We start from the raw sequence: 18815 nt of genomic DNA on the forward strand, positions 1-18815 counted from the left end.
CCACTCTCTGCACAGCCCAGCCAGAGTGATGTTTTTGATCTTTTTTTTTTTTTTTTTAAGTAAGCTCTATGCCCAACATGGGGCTTGAACTCATGACTCTCCCACCCCCCTCCTCCTCCTCCCAGATCAAGAGTCACACACAAACTGAGCCAGCCAGGTGCCCCCAGAGTGATCTCTTTAAAAAGCAAATCTCCTTACAACAAATCCCTGCTTTAGACCCTCCAATGGCTCCCCAGAATTAGATACGAATTCCCTACCTGCTTCTTCAACTTCATCTCAGAATTTTCCCCAACCCCAATCCCCCTGGGCCATACTCTCTTCCCTCTTCCTATCAACCAACCTCATTCCTGCCTCAGGGCCTTTGCACTCACAGTTCCTTCCGCTTGGATTCTCTTCCCCCATCTCCCCAGGGTCTGCTCCCTCCTCCCATCCAGATCTCAGCTGACATGTCATCTCTTCAGAGAGGGCTTCCTGACAGACACATTCTCTGCCTAGCACTTTATTATCTGATGTTTTTATTGGTTCATATATGTATTTTCTGCCTCTCCCCAACAGAATGTAAGCTGCTTGAGAGCAGGAACCTTGACTGTCAGCTTTAGGGTCTAGCCTCCGTGCCTGGAATAAAGTCTAGCACATAGTAAGCACTTAGTAAATCTCTGTGGAATGAGAGGGCAGGGGGAGTTGGGGCTGGAGGGAATGCAGCCTTGCTCAGCTATAGGTCCCACAAAGGACCCCGGGGTAGGGAGGAGGCTGGGGCTCTAGGAGTGCCTAGCACTGCCTGGTTCTGACTTCAGCCTCACGCCCTCTGCAACCTCTCATGGAGCACCTCTTCCACTCCAGTCACCCATATGCCTCCGTGAGCTGACACCTTTCTAAATCGAGTCATTTCTTTCCTGCACCCAGACCTCACAGCCCAAGGCCTCCTGGACCTTTGCCCTAGATGTCCCACAGGCTTCAGGGCTTCTTACTGAGCTCAGCGCCTTCCCCAGAACTGTCCCCCGCACCCCAGATCCCCATCTCAAGCTGCCCAAAGCTGCCACCTGGGCACCATCAGCTCCCAGGAGAGCCAAATCCCCAATACCTCACAGTGTCTGGCATACCAGAGACCCCCAATAAATGCCGGTTCAGTAGATGAATCAATCTTAGGCTCCAGTCTTTCTTTCTCACCCTCCTCATCTGATCTGTCCCTGAGACCTTTACACTGCAGATCCTGCACATCTCTCAAGTGCTCTCCATCGCTTCCACAGACCAGCCCTTAGCCTGTTCTTCTCTCTAATGGATCCATTAACAGCCTCCCCGCTGGTCTCCAGTCTCACCTTTCCAACTCGGATTCCACCCACCAGCCAGAGTCTGAGGCACAAATCTGACCATTTCCCTCCCACTCCTGCCTCCCATCACCTCCAGATGAAACACTAGCTCCTCCCACTGCCTGCAACGCCCTGCCAGCTCCTCCTGTCTCACTTCTTTCCACTCCTCTGATGTGACAGGGTGCTGGACCCCAACAGGCCTGGGCTCAAATCCACACTTACTTGACAGGCCACCCTGAACAAGCCATTTCCCCTCTCTGTGCCTCAGTGTCCTTACCCATGGCATGAGCAGTTAACCCCTGCCTTACAATCTCAGGACTGAGGGCTAATCACAGTGGGAAAGGCCTGGCATACAGGTACAACTTCATCAACAACGATCTGATTACCGTCTTGGGTCCAGCCCCTCCAGCCAGACGGGCCACCTACCATCCCAACACACCAGCCCTGTCATGCTTCAGCCTGGTGCCCCAGCCCCACACACCTGCACAGCGCTTGCAGATGACGACACAGAGGTTGATGGAGGCCCAGTCAGGCTGGGCAGCCCCGCAGTCGGCACAGAACCTGTTGGGGGCCACAGCCCAGATGCGCTCGGCCACCTCCAAGGTAGACAGGGCCTCGGCAATGGCTCCCTGCATGGCCTCCAGCCACTGCTCCTTCTCTAGTTCCGATTCGGCCGAGAAGCTAGGGACACAGGAGTGGGGGGTGGGGGCTGGTGGGAAAGGGCTCAGAGAGATTTGCAGGCAGCATGAGGAGGTATAGCCTTGGGGGGGGGTGGTGGCAGGAACAAGGCATTGAGCACTCATAACCAGAAGAGGGTGGCATCCTGGGTCTGTGGGGAAGGTGGGCATGGACAAAAGCAAGGACACTATGAACCTGAGAGATACACAGGAGCTGGGGGAGCCCAGAGTTGCCTCTGCCCCACCCAGAGACTAGAAAAGGCTGCCGGGGGAAAAAATAATGCCCGAGCTAAGATGTGACAGATGAAAAGGGCTTAGCCAGAGGAGGCAGAAAGAGTTCTAGACAAAGGGAACAGCATGTGCAAAGGGGTGGGATGGCACACAGGCATTCCAGGACCTGCAGGCAGGATGGGCAGACGTGCAGACAAGAGGTTGGGAGACATACAGGGACAAGCCTGTGCCAGGCAGAAGAGGGCAAAGTGCACCCAGAGGACAACAGAGATGCAGTGGAGAGTTTCAGTGGGGTGGAGGTTTCACCTTCAGTATGAGAGGATACAGAGGTGTCTTCCTCTGGTTTTTTATTTCCCTGCTGCCACCACACCACATATGTATGCATTCAAGATTCGGCTACCCCCATCACCCACCACCATGGCCCAAAAAGGCATCGCTGTTAGAGGTGTGACAGGCTATAATGCTGCTTTACAAGAGGGGCTGAAGACCATGCTCATCCACAAAGGCCTAAGATGTGGAATCTGTAAGCTGCCAAGGCCTTAGCTAAGCACTAAGCCCGTCTTTGTGTTCTTACGTCCAACTGTCTCAGCCTACATATGTCAGGAGGGTGGAGGCCCTTGGTGCCGAACGCCAAATCAACCTAATTAAGGTTGATGACAACAAGAAAGTAGGTGAATAGGCAGGCTTCTGGAAAACGCTGGAAGGTGGCTGGTCACAGTTGCATGGTAGTTAAGGATGACAACAAAGAATCTCAGGCCAATGATGTCATCAAAGAGAACTTCAAATGCAAGAAATAAACAAAAAATTGGCTTTCAACAAATAGAAAAGACCCTGCAGGCAGTTGTAGACAATCAGCTAATGGATGAGGAAGCACCACAGCCACTGCCAGAGGCCCCCCTGGCCTGGGACAAAATGGGAGGGACAGAGGCGAGGCGCCAGACAAAGGTGAGAGAGTGATGGGGGCAAGACAGGGGTTGTGATGGGTGTCCCCAGGGCTGAGCAGGAGAGGCAGACATTCCCATGGGTGGAGATACGGGCCTGGGAGGTACAGGGAGTCGAGGAGGAATCCACAAAACTGTTGGACATACAGGTGGAGCTCAGGAGAAAGTCCCTGGGGGAGAAGAGATCTGAGCTAAGGGTAAAAGAAATGATGACGGAGGCATGATGGCATCAGTGTTGACAGAGCAATTACTGCATACCGCGTCAGGTAAGGGCTTTACAAAGACTGTCGTGGTCTTACAGAGGAAGAAACCAAGGCACAGAGAGGTCAAGCGATTTGCCCAGGTCACACAGTGACCCAGTGGTGGACCCAGAATGTTATGGACCGAACTGTGGTCCCCCAGTGTGACTGCATCTGGAGACAGGGCCTTGAGGGAGGTAATTAAGGTTAAATAACGTCTTAAGAGTGGGGCTCTAACCTGGTAAGATTGGTTTCTTTACAGAAAGAGGAAGGGATGCCAGATAGCTCACTCTCTTTCTACATGCGCACAGAGGAAAAGTCGCATGAGGACACAGTGAGGAGGTAGCCATCTACCAGGAAGAGGGGCCTCACCAGAAACTAACACGGACGGCTCCTTGACCTTAGACTTCCAGCCTCCAGAACTGTGAGAAAATAAACTTTTGTTGTTTAAGTCCCCCAGTCTGTGCTATTCTGTCATGCATGGCAGCCAGGCTAATATACACGATTTGAACTCAGGCATGGCACAGTGCCTCAGAGGTGGCAGGTGACGGCCTGGGAGTGAGTGGGGGGGGGGGGGGGTGGAGGTGGAAAGTGATGGTCAGAGAGGGGGTGGGGTAAAAGTGAGATTTCTTAGAAGGGAGGGATCAGAAGAGATTAGTGAGTGGAGGTAAAGGACCAGTGTGGATGGTCAGGGCTGGGAAGGGAGGGGAGAAATCCATCCTAGAAGGGGCAGGTTTCCACACAAGCAAGAAGAAAAATGCTGACAGGGAGTGATGATGCAGGTAAGCGAGGGGAGGGAGGCTCACCTGAAGATGCGGTAGGGGGTGGTGAGGTCGAAGCTGCGCCGGTCTGCTTCCTTCACGTTGCCTACGCTCATGTCAATGAAGGTGATGCCAATGCCCAGGTGGTACTCCTGGCAGGTAGGTGGGAAGGGGTGAGGGCAAGGCCTGGGGGGTGGGGCTCAAAGGCCCAGGGAGGGACAGAGAGGAAGGGGAGGTAGAACCCTAGGGACTAGAAAAGTACCTTGGAAGGAGATAAAGGAGGGTACAGGAATCTGGAAATGGGTCAATGGACCCAGGCTCAGAGGCCATGTAGCAGTAGGGAAGGAGAGCAGGAGGCAGGGAGGTGATGGGAAGGTAATGCTCAGGAACCAGGCAGGGGATAGTGTCAGGACTGGGAGCAGGAAGCGTGGCTGGCACAGGGCTGAGCTCAGTCAGGGGAAGGAAGAAAGGGAAAGGACAGGCTGAGGGACCAGGGTAGGCATAGGGCAGACTGAGGGATGAGGTGGGCAGGGGGTAGGCTGAGGGGCCAGGGGGAGCAGGGGGCAGGCTGAGGGACCAGGGTGGGCAGGGGGCATGGGGCAGGCTAAGGGACCAGGGAGGGGCAGGGGGCAGGCTGAGGGACTGGGGGGGGGTGTGCAGGGGGCAGGGGGCAGGGTGAGGGACCGGGGTGGGCAGGGGGCAGGCTGAGGGGGCAGGCTGAGGGACCAGGGTGGGCAGGGGGCATGGGGCAGGCTGAGGGACCAGGGGGTGGCAGGGGCCAGGGGGCAGGCTGAGGGGCCACGGTGGGTGCTGGGCAGACTGAGGGACCAAGTAGGCAGGGAGCAGGGGAGGGGTTTAGCAATCTGGCTGATTCCTTCGCACCTCCAGATTCTTGTACAGCTGCACTTTGTCCCCAACCACGGCCACATACAGTTTATTCTTGAAACCACGTAGTTCCAGGCTGCCAGCACGGTCAGGTGGCTCTGAGCCTCGAATACCCAACGGATAAGCGCTAGACAGCTGGGCCCGGGCATACTGAGCAGCCACCGCCTGCTGAAGGGCCTGCATCCACTCCTTCCGCTCCACTGCAGGCCAAGGGGAAAGAGTAGGCCTGAGCTCAGCCTGGCAGGGAGGCCCCTAAGGTTCTCTATTCCAGGCTCCTCAGGCAGCACCTCCGCCAGCAAGCCCACCCCGACCACCCCACCCATTTCTGACTATCTGTGAGTTCTTGGACTTGGACAAGCTCAGGCTCCAATCCCAGCTGTGCCACCTACGCTGGACAAGCCACTTCACCTATCTGAGCCTATTTCCCCTGCAAATGGAAATAAATGGTTCTCAGTGGGTGTCTCAAACACAGAGCCACAGAGTGTCCCCTTCTCTCTCCCACCTCATAGAAGATGGACTCTTCTCTGGGTTTGATGCAGGGGGAGCAGATGTGCCCTGGTTATCCTCCCTCCACTTACCAGGCCAAGCTGCCAATCTTCTCCCAGCCCTACCCCTCACCATCACTCTCTGCCCGGAAGGCAAAGGTCCGGTTGTTCGTGATCACTTCAAACTTCTGGTCCCCAATGGCAGCCACGCGGGAGATGCAGGCCACAGAGATAAAGCGCTTAGAGTAGGCGTCCTGGGGAGAGAGGGAAGCTGTACTGTGGTTCAGAACTCCTTGGTTCCCTTGACTTTAGATGACACAAAAGTTAGCTACAGCCCCGTGCCCCACAGGTGATGAGGGATAGCCCTGACACTGACCCTGACCACGGTCCACAGCAGGCCAATGGGCGAGGAAGACACGGTTCAAGGAGTCAGACTGGAGCTCTAGTGAGGTCTGGTCTGGGGAAGGACTCCACCCAAGCCTAGTGTCAAGGGTCAGCCTAGGGCCAGGCTGGAGCAGGGGTCCTGTCAGGGACCAACATGGGCCTCACCTTGTTACTGTCAAAGTATCTCAGATGATCGGCATCCAGTCTCACCCATCGCTTCTGATAGATATAAGATCTGGAGAAGCAGAGGCAGAGGGAAAACAGAGCAAAGGACTGGGGATTAGAGGAGAGGCTCCAAGATTACCCCCGCCCCCTCTCGCAGCCACATACAAAGTTAGAAATAGCCAGGTTCAAGGGAGGAAGGAACCCAAATGGCCACTGAGAAAAGGGACTTCACCTATAGCAAGAATGATAGAAGTCAGACTCAAAGTAAGACTTCCCAACTTAAAAAGAATTTTTTTAATGTTTATTTATTCTTGAGAGAGAGACAGAGCACAAGCAGGAGAGGGGCAGAGAGACACAGAGACACAGAATCCGAAGCAGCCTCCAGGCTGTGAGCTGTCAGCACAGAGTCCAACGTGGGGCTCAAACTCATGAACTGTGAGATCATGACCTGAGCCAAAGTCGGATGCTTAACCGACTGAGCCACCCAGGCGCCCCAGGACTTCCCGATTTTAACGGTGATAAAACATAGGTCTGGTGAGCATGACTGACTGCTACAGTCAGCTTGGAGAGAGCTGCTCAAATAACCTTGGCCTGTCTTTTGGATCCAGTATAGAATACTCCCCATCCTCATGCAGAGAACCAGCAAGACCTAACAGGCATCACTCACCCCTGCGGTGGGTTCTTGTCCAGCCAGCCAGCCTTGATGACCTGTGTGATGGGGGTGGAGCCCCCGGGGAGCCCGTCCATGGGGTGTGGTGGGAGCTCGGGGATCAGGAGGCTGCTGGGCAGGGATGAGTTCAGGCTGCTCTTGTGCCATCCACCACTTGGGAAAGAAGAGAAGGAATGAGGGAGCCTAGGATGGGGGCTTCTATGGGGCAGGGGCTGAGGAGATGGAGTGGCTGGTAACACTTGGGAAAGGAGGGTGGCCAGGTGGGACAGCCACTGGAGAAGAGTGGACACTCACTTGGGGACGCCCTCATAGGCGTGGTCATCCTCATCTTCATCTGGTTGGTCGTCGTCCCCAGACAGTTCTTCCCCCTCGCTCAGCAGACTGGCCACACGCACGGCACGTGGGACTTGGCTCACTGGGAGCTCCTCCTGGCCGCCCCGCCACAAACCCACTCAGCATCAGGCTTCCCTTCAAGCCCCAGATCACCACCCCCCGCCGGGGGCTGCCGCGCTCCCTCAGTCCAGTCCACCTAACCCACACAACTCAGCACTTTCATCACTGCTGTTTCCACATACTCCCTCCCCTGCCAGCAGGCGGCACAGAGACCCGGGGGGGGGGGGGGGGGGGGGGGGGGGGGGGGACAGCATCACTCAGAGACAAAGACAGAAAGAGGAAGGGATAGTGAATAACACTCAGAGATGGAGAGTTAAGACACCAGGGGGACACAGGAAAAGAGAAAGTGAAAGAGACGGAGGAAGATGCTCTCAGGGAGATGTGCTCAAACACTGAGGGAGAGAAGAGGCCACACATAGCCATCCAGATGTAGGTGAAGACTGGAGCTGGGGCTCAAACAAGAGCCCCCAGATCCCTGGCAGGGAGCTCAGGTGCTATGCTCTACCCTCAAGCCCTGCGTGGCAAGACAACGAAGGGGGAAGGAAACATCCTGGGAACTGGCTCCCCTTTCTCTATCAGGTGGTCCCCAGGGTCCGAGAGGCAGCTGGGCAGCCCACCCTCCACTCTGACAGGCAGCCCAAACCCTAACCACCACCTGCCCCACCTTCTTGGTCATCACGCCAGCTGGGGCCGCTGGCCCCTCCTCTGGAGGCTCATCATAGTCAGAGTCATCTGAGGAGAGAGAGGGGTGGGGGTGGGAAGAGACTCAGACTAGCCTCCCCTCCTGGGTACCCTGGCCTGGCTTCACAAAGGCCACCCTTAGCCTAAAAAGACCCCCTACCCCTCACCCCAGCCCAGCTTTCAAAAATAGGCACAGGGGACAGGAAATGCTATTTATACACTCACGGCATCATAGGACAGCCTCAAAGGAGAGGCCAGGCCACCACAAGGAGGTCTGAATAGGGGTAAGTTTAGGGGTCAGAGGCAAGGACTGTTTAAAAAGGCTAAAAAAGTAACAAGAATCAAGAATCGAGAAAAATGGACACTCCAAGTTGAAAAGCAAACCATCAACAACCATGGAAAATAGCCCTAGACTTTAAACCAAGGGCAATTCAAAAAGTTTGCCACGTGCACTTAACAGTCAGTAGGTCAGATAGGTGGGTGCCGTCTCCATTTTGAGGATGAAGAGAATGGTGCTCACCTGTCCAGGGCCACACTGTGTTGGTGGTGGAGCCCAGTAGAAAGTTTGATCCTTGCATCCTTGCAGACTCCCAAGGGGCCCTGATCCCAGGCTACCCACCAGGAACCTCATGCCTGGCTATTGCACTCACCGAACTCTGGGGGCAGGCGAAGAGGCTTCGGGGGGATCTCCGGGGGGCTGGGAGGTGGAGACGGGGGCTGTGGAGGCACTCGGGGGAAGGTGGCCGGGGGCTCCTCAGGCGCTGGCTGGGGAGGCGATGATGGTGGTGATGACAGTAACTCCTCCTCCCTGGAGGGAAGGCTGGGAACAGACCAAAAGTTCGGCACCAGGGGTTAGCTCCAGGTAGGGGAGTCACTGGGCTGGCATCACTATGTGACAGAGCCAGGCCTGAAACCCACTGAACTCCCAGCTCACCTGGGCTGTAACAGAGCTCATTCATTCCACAAACTCAGACGGGAGCCCTCCTCACCTCACTCCCCTGCCCCCAAACCTCCAAGCTCCCCAAGCCTAAAGGAGGCAGGCACCTTCTTTGGCATGTATAAGTTGCCCCTGCATTGCTGTGATCGGGTCACCTATCCCCAAAGCTCTAGCTTTTAGCCACATGTACCCACAGCGTCTCCAATCTAGCAGTCCAGAGTGGGCTGCATCCTAGCCTATGGAGTCAGGAAAGACTGGAGGAAGTGATGCTTGACTTGAGCTTTTAAGGATAAGAAGGAATGTGTTGGTGAGTGGATGGGTTCAGGATCAAAATGGACATCTAAGCCAAGGGCAGAGACCAGAGCCTCAGAAACAAGTCATAAGGCCCTGAGTCTTAGGGGTCCCTGGCTCAAGACTACCTTCTCCCTTGCCCCAGACATGGATGCAAACGTGTCCACCTCCTGGGTGCCTCAGACCCCTCAAATTCACCTGATCCCACCAGACTTAATTCCAATATAGTTAACACAAAGTGTCATATTAGTTTCAGGTGTACGATACAGTGATTCAACAATCCTATACAGTACTCAGTGATCATCACAGGTGATCACTCCTGATCCCCTTCACCCATTCCCCCCCCCCCCACCTCCCCTCTGGTAACCATCAGTTTGTTCTCCATATTTAAGCATGTGGGTTTTTTGTCTCCTTTTTTTGTTATTTGTTTCTTAAATTCCGTATGAGTGAAATCATATGGTATTTGTCCTTCTCTGACTGACTTGTCTCACTTAGCAGTGTAGCCTCTAGGTCCATCCACGTTGTTGCACGTGGCGCACAATCTCATTCTCTTTATGGCAGAGTAATGTTCCATTGTATATATAGACCACCTCTTCTTTACCCATTCACCTATCAATGGACACTGAGGTTGCTTCTGTATCTTGGCTATTGTAAATAATGCTACAATAAACATCGGGCTGCATACACTTTTTGAATTAGTCTTTTCATTTCCTGTGGGTAAACACCCAATAGTGGAGTTACTGGATTATATAGTAGTTCTATTTTTCATTTTTTGAGGAACCTCTTTACTGTTTCCCACAGTGGCTCCACCAATTTGCCTTTCCACCAACAGTGCACGAGGGTTCCTTCTTCTACACATCCCTGCCATCTTTTGTTATGTCCTTACCGCACTCCTCTTGCACACCAGCTCCTCATCTCTGCTATCACTCCCCCTGAAACCCTTCCCCAACTCCAAGGCCGGGTTCAGGGTCCCCTTAGCTCCCACAGCCTCAGTGCTCTGTGTATCCGTCTCAGCACAGATCACACTGTTCCCTACAGGCTAAGTGTCTCCCGAGTGTCTCCTGGCTTTGGCATCAGATGTGAGTTTGAACCTTGACTCAGTCTTAGTTCCTGTGTGTCCAAGGGCAAGCACCTAGCCCCTCTGAGACTCAGTTTCTTCTTCTGTAGAGGGGGGACTATATCACCGACCTGGCAGGGTGTTTGGAGAATTAACCAAGACAAGGCGTGTTTTGTGCCCCCACAGCTGGAACAAGGGACCTAGCCCTAGAGGCCTGGCCCCACCCACTCTCTCTGCCAGTGTCTGGCAGGGGCCAAGGAGGAACATCAGAGCGGGTGGGCAATTGTCTCACTGGTTATTTTCAGCCTGGTTATTGCCCCAACATTCCTGGCAGTGATTGGCAATGTGCGTTTATCACAAAAGCAAGCAAGAGCTGGGGCGTGACCATGATGCCAGGCCTTTGTTCCTGCTGTTGCCTCCTCCAGGAATCCCTTCCCCTTGGTCTCTGACCAGAGAACATCCATTCATCCTTTATCTCCAAACTCAAGTTCTGCTTCTCTGAATGCCTTTCCTGACCCCTCTTCCACACTCCCCCAGACCCTGCCCATTTCCCCCTCTGTGACAAGCTTCAGACAAATGATTCCAAATAACATTTTTTAAAGTATCTTCCTCCTTTGTGCCAGGCATTTATACTATGCCAGGACCCGAACCCTGACTCCGCAGTCTATGGGCCTCCTAAGATACATGGCTGTTTCCATATTACCCTGTAGTCTAATGGTCTCCTCCCCACATGTAGGTAAAGAAGGAGTGAACTCCTTCCCTTTCTTTGAGAGAATCTGACCTTTGGCTCGCTTTCTCACACTGCTCCCCTAGAAACCTGCTGTAGGTGGTATGTCAGCCACGTTCCTTGGCAACGGTGCCTTGGACAAAAGTGGCCTGAGCGAGGCACTGCACCTAGACGGGGAGAAATTGTAAGTGGCTCTCAACCCGGTGGAGGAGCTGGAGCTTTGGGCTTCCCTGAACGTGGTGGCTTGTCACTGGCACAACCCATGTAGGAACCCGAAACCACACCTCTGGGGTCGTTAGATGGAATACTGGACTCTTGAATCAAGAGGTTTCTAAGCCAGGATGGCTCTCACACCTACCTGTCGTCTCAGTCCCCCACCTCTCCTGGGGGGCCACAGAGAATGGCTCCTGGACAGCTGTGTGAACTGACTGCCACAAGGACCCCACAGCAGAGGAAGGCCCACCACTACCCTGGTGGCCAGCTGTTTCGTCTTAAATGCTTCTCAGGAAATCTGATGCCAAGTGGTGCTCATGAGAGCCTGAATGTTTAGGGGGGCCTAAGAAGGCCTAAGAAGACCCCCTGGTGAACACTGCACTAGATTGTCTCCCCTACTTGACCCTGAGTGTCTTTAGGCCAGGGGCAGCATCAGACTTGATTCTTTATCTCCACAGCCCAGTGCAGGAACTGGCTGAGTCAACAACAAGAGCATGTTGGTTGGGTGGGTGGGTGAGTGGACACATGAGCAGGTGGATGGATGACAAGACAAGTAAATGGCTGAATGGACAGGTGGGTGGTGACAGATAGGTAAGTGGATAGGTTGCCATTACAGTTGTGAGAAAAGCAAATGAAAGAGTGAATGAAGACCTAGAGACTGAGTAAGTACCCACAGGTCCAAGGGCATGACCCCCAGCTGGTCAGGTGCAATGTCCTCGGAGGCTTCCTGACAGGCAAAGCAATCTATCTCACCCAGCCTGCCAGACTCCAGGAAGAAGGGGCCCTTGGGGGCCTGGCCTGCGATGAGCTGAGAGTAAAACCCCAAGCTGTCAGGTCAGTGCCAGTCAGGCTGGCCCCGGGGAAGTGGGGTCAGGCTCTGCCCCTCCAATGCCAAGAAGGGCTGAGTGGTTCCCTGGACTGACACCCTCCCCAGGACTGAGAGCCAGCACTGAGGGGAAGGTGGCAACAGAGCATCCTCAGAGCTGAAGAAGCAATGGCCCTCCCATCCCTGGACCCCAGGTGCCCCCCCATCACCGTCCTGATCATCTGCGAGGGACCCGCCCATCTGAAGCATGTGAGTTCCCTGAGGCAGGTGCCACACCTACCTTCTTCACTATGGCGTGCCCAGCACTCAGCAGGGATTAATAAATAAATGAAGACCTGGGTTCATTAATTCTTATTAGTTTTCTGTGCATGCATTATTCTCTGTTGTCTTCATTTACTCATCACAAGGGCTCTATAAAGTATGGCTTACTGTTATCCCAAATTTACAGATGAGGAAACTGAGGCACAGAGACACAAAGTTAACTTGTCCTGGATCCCACAGCTGGGATTTGCACCCAGGCAGTCTGGCACCACAGCCTGCAAACTCAACCACGGTGTCAAATGAGGCCACAGCCAGGATCTGAGAGCTTCTCTGAGGCTCACCTCCTTACACTGGCCACCCCAACTCAGCATCTAGGCAGCTCTGGAGCTGCCATCCAAGAGGAAATGTGATCACAACTCTGACAGTCATTGTGACCATGGCAAGAAGGGAGGGGGGAACAGTGCAAAGGGCTCCTCTCCTAGCACAGTCTTTGTAGGAAAATGGCTATGTGCCAAGCAAGTGGGAGCAAGGGGACCCCACCCCCCCTTCCATGGACCTCCAGGCCTCATTCTATCATCCTCTTCCAGGAACCTTCCTGGCTGACCTCTGCCTGCCTACCACAGGGGACGGGGCCATGCTGAGTCAGGGCCAGGCCAGGAAAGGAGAAGTGGTATCCGGAAGGCACAGCATGTGGGAAAACCCCAGAGGAAAGGATAGTGCCCACAAAGTGCCCCCACCCCAGCTGGAGTCCTGGACGTCAGTGCCTATAACCCTAAGAGCGGCCTCAGCTCCAATCTACAGCTGAGGTCCAGCTGGGATGTTTCCTATTGACCTCTGATCCAACAGATCAGAAGACTGGCCCCAACCCTGAGCCCCAAACATGAGCACATGCTCAGTGCCCCCCCCCCAAACCTTTGCTTACACTGCTTGCTTTCTCCACACTACCCTCTATCATCTCAGCCCATGGAAAGCCTGTGTGTACCTAAGAGTACAGCTCAATGGGCCTGTCCTCTAGGGGGCCTCCACCTGCCCCCCAGCCCTGGCTCCCCTGCTCCTTCAGTCCCTTTTTCCTCTGTCCAAGTGACATATGGACACATCTGCTCTACTCACTATGCCCATAGCAAGGCAGGCAACTCCTGGACGGGGCAGAGGCTGATCCACCCCAGGATGGGATCACAGCCTGAGGTTTGTTTTATTGGATTGGGGCAAATACACACAGCTGACCTTAAACCTGGGGGTTAGGGGACATGTGAGGGTCCCATGTCAGAATGGGTAAGAGTAGGGTAACCACATAATTAATCGTATAAACCAGAACACTTCTGACAGTTAAAAGAGGCACTGATAGTTAAAAGAGGTAACTATGTCAGAACAACAGGTATAAACAGGGCCTGTCCCAGGCAAAATGAGATGTGTGGTATGTCTAGCTAAGAGGCAGAGCTTTGGAGGGCGCCTGGGTGGCTCAGTCGGTTGAGTATCTGACTTCAGCTCGGGTCATGATCTCATGGTCCATGAGTTCGAGCCCCACGTCGGGCTCTGTGCTGTCAGTTCAGAGCCTAGAGCCTCCTTCAGATTCTATCTCCCTCTCTCTCTGCCCCTCCCCCTCTCAAAAACGAAAACATTAAAAAAAAAAAAAAAAAAAAAAAAGGAGGCAGAGCTTTGGAGCCAGGCTGAACACACTCAAATCCCAGCTTGACTACACATCAGTTTCTGACTTCACAAAGCAGCTCACTATAGCTCTGATCCTCAGTTTCCTCTCTGATCTGCTTCCAGGCTTACTGACAATTCAGTAAGAAGAGTCATGACCACAGGTCATCAGCACAACTTTTTCACCCTGGCTGTGATGAAAGAGGCTCAGACAGCACAGGCTGGGCCAGGAACCTGCTTCATGGCCTCCTCCGCTAGGGTGGCCCCTGGCTCTCCCTTCATATCTTTCTGTCTACATCAATCTCTGGCCAAAGGAACCAGGCTTCACCATAAGGGCAGATGGACCAACAGAGTGAGGCACCCTACATATCTCAGGCTGGCCTTGAACTCATCCCCTGCTCACATTTCAGCCATGCTTACCTGAGCTGCATTCCATAAATGCATACTTCCAGGCCTTTGCATATGTTGTTCCTTCCACCTGAACACCCTTCCCTGTCCAAATTGTACATCCTCCCCCTCCACTTTGTGCCTCCTCTCACACTCCAGGCTGGGCTGGGGCCTCTTTGGGGCTCCTCCACCCTCCATACTTCCACTCAGTATAGCTGTGTCTATCAATATTCATTTCACTGAACTGACCTCAGAGGACCAAGGACCCAGGCCTACACCCTGTCTTGGATTCAAGACCTTCCCCCTAAAGTGTCGCACAGGCCTTGGAGGGACCTAGCCCAATCTCAATCCCTGGACTCTCGCCAGCAGGACTGAGACGTGGGATGAGGCCCAATGACCTGAACACATCCATCTCTTACCCTGACTCCCCTCCCCATGGGGGCAAAACTTCCCAGCTGCCCACTTCCTCATTTGTGCCCTGGCTATGAGGGCTCAGGCCTCAGTCCTGTGCTTCTTGCTTCCTCGGTGGCTGCCCCTGTCCTTCCTTCTCCATTATGAGACCCAAAGGTCAACCCCTCCAGCATTCCCCTGCTTCTGTTCTCTTACTTCTGCCCAGATCACAGCATGGAGAGCCCTTGCTGGGCTTTCACTTGGTTAGTGTCTGCACAATGCCTCTCAGCCTCTGCACATGCTGTGAGCCCTCTCAGGCAGGCCAATCTCCCTCCACATCATGACACCACTCAACACAGGGGGTTTTCAGAAGGTATGTATTGATGACTGAATGAACACCACCCCACTCACTTCCTGATCACTAGAGAAGGTCAGAAGCTCCCCTACCCCTCCATAGAGCAGCACCCAATTAACCTGGCATCCACCCTCGCAACCAAGGCTTCATTCAGCTCTTAGCACTTTTTCCTGGAACAACAGCTACCACTTACTAAGTACCCAGTATGTACTAAGCACTCTTCTGGGAGGCTTTTGCATTTAATCCCCACAATGATCCAGATCATCAGCTCCACTGTACCCAGGACATGCCTCCAGGAGGTCTACTCAACTGCTCCCTCCTCTAAGCTCACACAGCCTGTTGGGTCCTTCATGGAATGCCTACCACCAGGCCTACACTGAGCTTTCCCGCAGGCAAGCCGTGCTGTAGTGGGCAGGAGGAGACAGAGGCCCGGCCCTCCTGTGGCAGCTAATCATGCTTCCCAGGTCTGGCCCTGTACTGTTTACTAAGGGCAGCAGGGTGAGGAGGTTTATCCCTGAGGGAGCTCATGACTGTGTTGAGCTCATCCCCCCATCCTGAGTGTCCCGCCCAGTGCTGTCTTAGCAGGAGGAGAAGGTGTAGGTAGGGGTCTGCTGAACACTGTGGAAAGATGAGCCAAGGGCATAGGGCAGGCTAGGTGCACAGACAGGACCTGGTTAGAGGCATCTCTATGTCCCCACTGATCTAAGCACAGGGTTGTTGAGTTCATTAGGGGTCCACAGCAACTGGGGGGAGAGGTCAGCCCAGCCCCCAACAACATAGGCACCCACCACACTGCTTGCCCTGGGGAAGAGGGGTAGGAACCACACCAACTAAGTGCTAGCCTTCAGTTGGTCTCCCTATTATCCTGAACTCAGTGGGAGGGCAAAGGGGTTCAGGTAGGAGCTTCCCAGAGCCACAGTACCCTTGAACTTGACACTGAAAGAAGCCAGAACTGAGGAGACCAGCACCAGGTCCCTGAAGGGTAGACACCCACAGACGGGCAGTCTCTCAGGTACCATGGGCTCCCAGTGGGCCCAGGAGACAGGCTTATGGGAAGACGAGAGGCCTGAAAAGCCCAGGGCAGAGAGAAGGAAAAGAGAAGGGGAAAAAAAGAAGGGGCAAGAGAAAAACAGAAGACGTGGAGAAAGTGAAAGAAGAGAGAAAATTCTGACAGCAAAAAAGGGAGGGGGGCAGGAGTACCACAGAAAACTCTGTCCAGAGGTGACAGACAGACAGACAGGGATTCCTGCCTTCCCAGACCCTCTGCAGGAGCCTCTCCCCACCACTCCTGCCAACAGCCCAGCCCAAAGCTTCCCCTTTCTCACCCTCAGATGTCCACTGGGTCCTGGGCCAGAGGACTCCCACAGCTCCGGCTCGAGAGAGTGCTGTGTGCCTGACCAGGCAGCTCGTCTGACCAGGGCTGGTCTAGCAGACAGCCAGGCCCCTGTTCCCTGGGTGTGTCTGAGGCCCTGTCTGGGTCCAGGTACGGCTCTGAGTGGCTGTGATCACTTATCTGAGAGTGTTTCTGAGTAAAACTGGATCTGTCTGGGAGTGAGTGAGTGAGTGTGTGTGTGTGTGTGTGTGTGTGTGTGTGTACACCTAGCTCTAGTCTCCCGTGGCTTCCTGCTCTCCTCCTCCCCCACCCCCTGCAGCCCCGGCCAATACACACTTCCTGAAAACACTGAGAAAGAGAAAAGTCACCCAGAATCCCCTGGGGCAGACACTTCCTCCCCGCCTCCAGCCTGCCCCCCCATCCCAAGTTGGAATGGGACAAACCACCCCAGTGCTGGCAAGCAGGGCCTTACAGAGTAGACACTCAGGAAGCTCTGGACTTGGCTGCTCCTTCCCCACCCCCACAAGGAGGCCCAGAGAGGCTGGGAAAGAGGCTCTTTGAAGGGAGCAAGTTCTGCCCCAGCAACAAGTGATCAGCCTTCAGGAAGACCAGGGATTGGCTGGGCTGCAGGGCAGTTAAGGGCACAGGTGGGAGGCCTTGCAGTGTGATTCCAGCTGGCAGCTGCCCCCTCTGGACAAATACTTCCTCTTTGAAGGTATCTCCAGACATCTAGGTATTGGAGGAGGAAACTGAGGCCCAGAGCAATCTGAGAGGGGCTCTGTGGAATGCCCCTGGAACACCTGGCCCAGAAATGACCCCTCTGCCACTCGGAAGCAGGCTCAGAGGGTCCACATCTATGATACTTGAAGCTGAGTAGACTGGGCCCCGGCCCAGGAGGCAGGGTCTGACCATTGGCTTCCACTCTGCTGGGCCATGTGACTCTGGGCGTTTCTCATCATCTCTGGACTCATCGGCAAGTTCCCTATTACAAGCTTAAACAATGGTGGGGGTGCGGACCCTGTGAGGGGTGAAGTGGGGTCCTCCCAGGCCAGGCAGAACGGTGAGCCTGGTTCTGAGAATCCTGACCCAGTTGGGTCGGCTCATTTTCTGCCTGCCTCCTCGAAGGCCTCTGCCTTTCTAAGATGTCCGGGCATGACACAGGTTGCATAGTAGGAAGGGATTTGGGGTGTGAGCGCGGGGCCCTTTAACCCTATGGTCTACTGTCCGGTGTGTGCTGAGGGCACTCTTTGGGTGCTGGGTCAGCATGGGTAGCACACGTGCTCAGCACTGGGCAGTGCAGAAACGCATACAGTCGTCATCGATTCACGCACACAACAAATACTTTTGGAGTGTCTATTAGGCACCTGGCACTGTCCCAGGTGTTAGGGATTCAGCACTAAACAAAATCAACAAGAATCTTGGCCCTAACAGAGCTGACCCTGGTGGGCTTTGCAGCATGTGTACACACATTGGCTCACCCCTGGTGCTACGCAAAGAACACACAGCACGTGCACTCACAAATGGACTCATGCTGTTGGCGTCCCCACTGTGCCAGCACACACGGGCACAGGTACGTGTGCACATGGGCCCGGATGAACTCACACACACCCACCGCAAGAAACCATGGAAATCATATAAATGCCCACTCGCATGTACATCTTAGCATCACAAATGGCCTCCCTTAAAACGTGTGCAGACACATAAATACACAGACACGTGACTACCTTGACAGCTTGCACAAACATGCACACCTATTGGTGCACGCATACCAACCGGCTAGGCATGCCCTCGCGTGGAGTTACTATCTCAAGAGGACACACATGCACACACAGCAGATAGTTCCCAAATTCCACCGGGGAGGCGGGTGATGGCCTGGAGCCAGGCAGAAATGCTCGCTCAGTCACCACGTGAATCGGTGTAAAAGGTCTTAAGATTCAGAGAGTGAGAACCCCGTTACTAAAGGGTGTAAGCAAGGACCCAAAGGCCATATCAGGAAGAAGGGACTCCAGCAAAGGGGGCAGGAACAGGCCAGGTTGAAGAGCCTTCCAGTGTGCACCGTGGAGCCCAGGGTCCATAGGGAGGGGCTGTGAGGGATAGCCAATCAGGCTGCATCCTGGTCTCCTCCCTGCCCAGCCTTCACCTGTTACACATACATGAAGTTCCATCTGCAGTGAGTTTTTCTACCACTTGGCTTTAAAGATTTTGTACACCCTGGAAGTCAGAGTGCTAGGACCTGCAGATGTTGACTGACTGTTCCAAATGTCAAAGACCCCAGGACAAGGAAGCCAGGCTTGGCAGCTCACCTCCCATCATACTCTACTTTAAGAAAGAGGCCCCTGTATTGATGGCTCAGAGCCTGGAGCCTGCCTCAGATCCTGTGTCTCCCTCTCTCTCTGCCCCTCCCCTGCTCACACTCTGTCTCTCTCTAAAAAAACCCAAATAAACATTAAAAGAAAAAAACAAAAACAAAAACAAGGGGCCAGATTCCTGAGCATGGCAGCCTGGCCTCCCCCATAGGTTGGCTAAGTGACTAAGTTCAGACTAAGGCTCTGAGGGTGGAGGCTGATACCCTGGG

General features: G+C 54.2%; 1 protein-coding gene and 1 pseudogene across 9 annotated transcripts in view; one reads left to right on the forward strand and one right to left on the reverse strand.

The window, feature by feature from the left end:
* ARAP1 (ArfGAP with RhoGAP domain, ankyrin repeat and PH domain 1) overlaps nt 1–18815 on the reverse strand; it is a 66548-nt gene that overhangs the window by 20191 nt on the left and 27542 nt on the right. For 7 of the 9 annotated variants that reach the window (XM_053203638.1, XM_027039756.2, XM_027039754.2 and 4 more), the window contains 9 exons: nt 8470–8639; nt 7803–7870; nt 7040–7173; nt 6743–6898; nt 6076–6145; nt 5660–5780; nt 5039–5241; nt 4202–4308; nt 1789–1988 (listed from right to left, as the gene is read on the reverse strand). In XM_053203638.1, coding sequence (XP_053059613.1) covers nt 1789–1988; nt 4202–4308; nt 5039–5241; nt 5660–5780; nt 6076–6145; nt 6743–6898; nt 7040–7173; nt 7803–7870; nt 8470–8639 — 1229 coding nt within the window. Of the gene's footprint in view, nt 1–1788; nt 1989–4201; nt 4309–5038; nt 5242–5659; nt 5781–6075; nt 6146–6742; nt 6899–7039; nt 7174–7802; nt 7871–8469; nt 8640–11189; nt 11343–16232; nt 16593–18815 lie in introns of those variants that run through there. The other 2 variants (XM_053203640.1, XM_053203641.1) reach the window with 2 other exon arrangements.
* On the forward strand, nt 2633–3840 carry LOC113593755 (40S ribosomal protein S12-like; annotated as a pseudogene).

This window comes from Acinonyx jubatus, chromosome D1, assembly GCF_027475565.1.
Source record: "Acinonyx jubatus isolate Ajub_Pintada_27869175 chromosome D1, VMU_Ajub_asm_v1.0, whole genome shotgun sequence".
Classification (NCBI taxonomy): Eukaryota; Metazoa; Chordata; class Mammalia; order Carnivora; family Felidae; genus Acinonyx; species Acinonyx jubatus.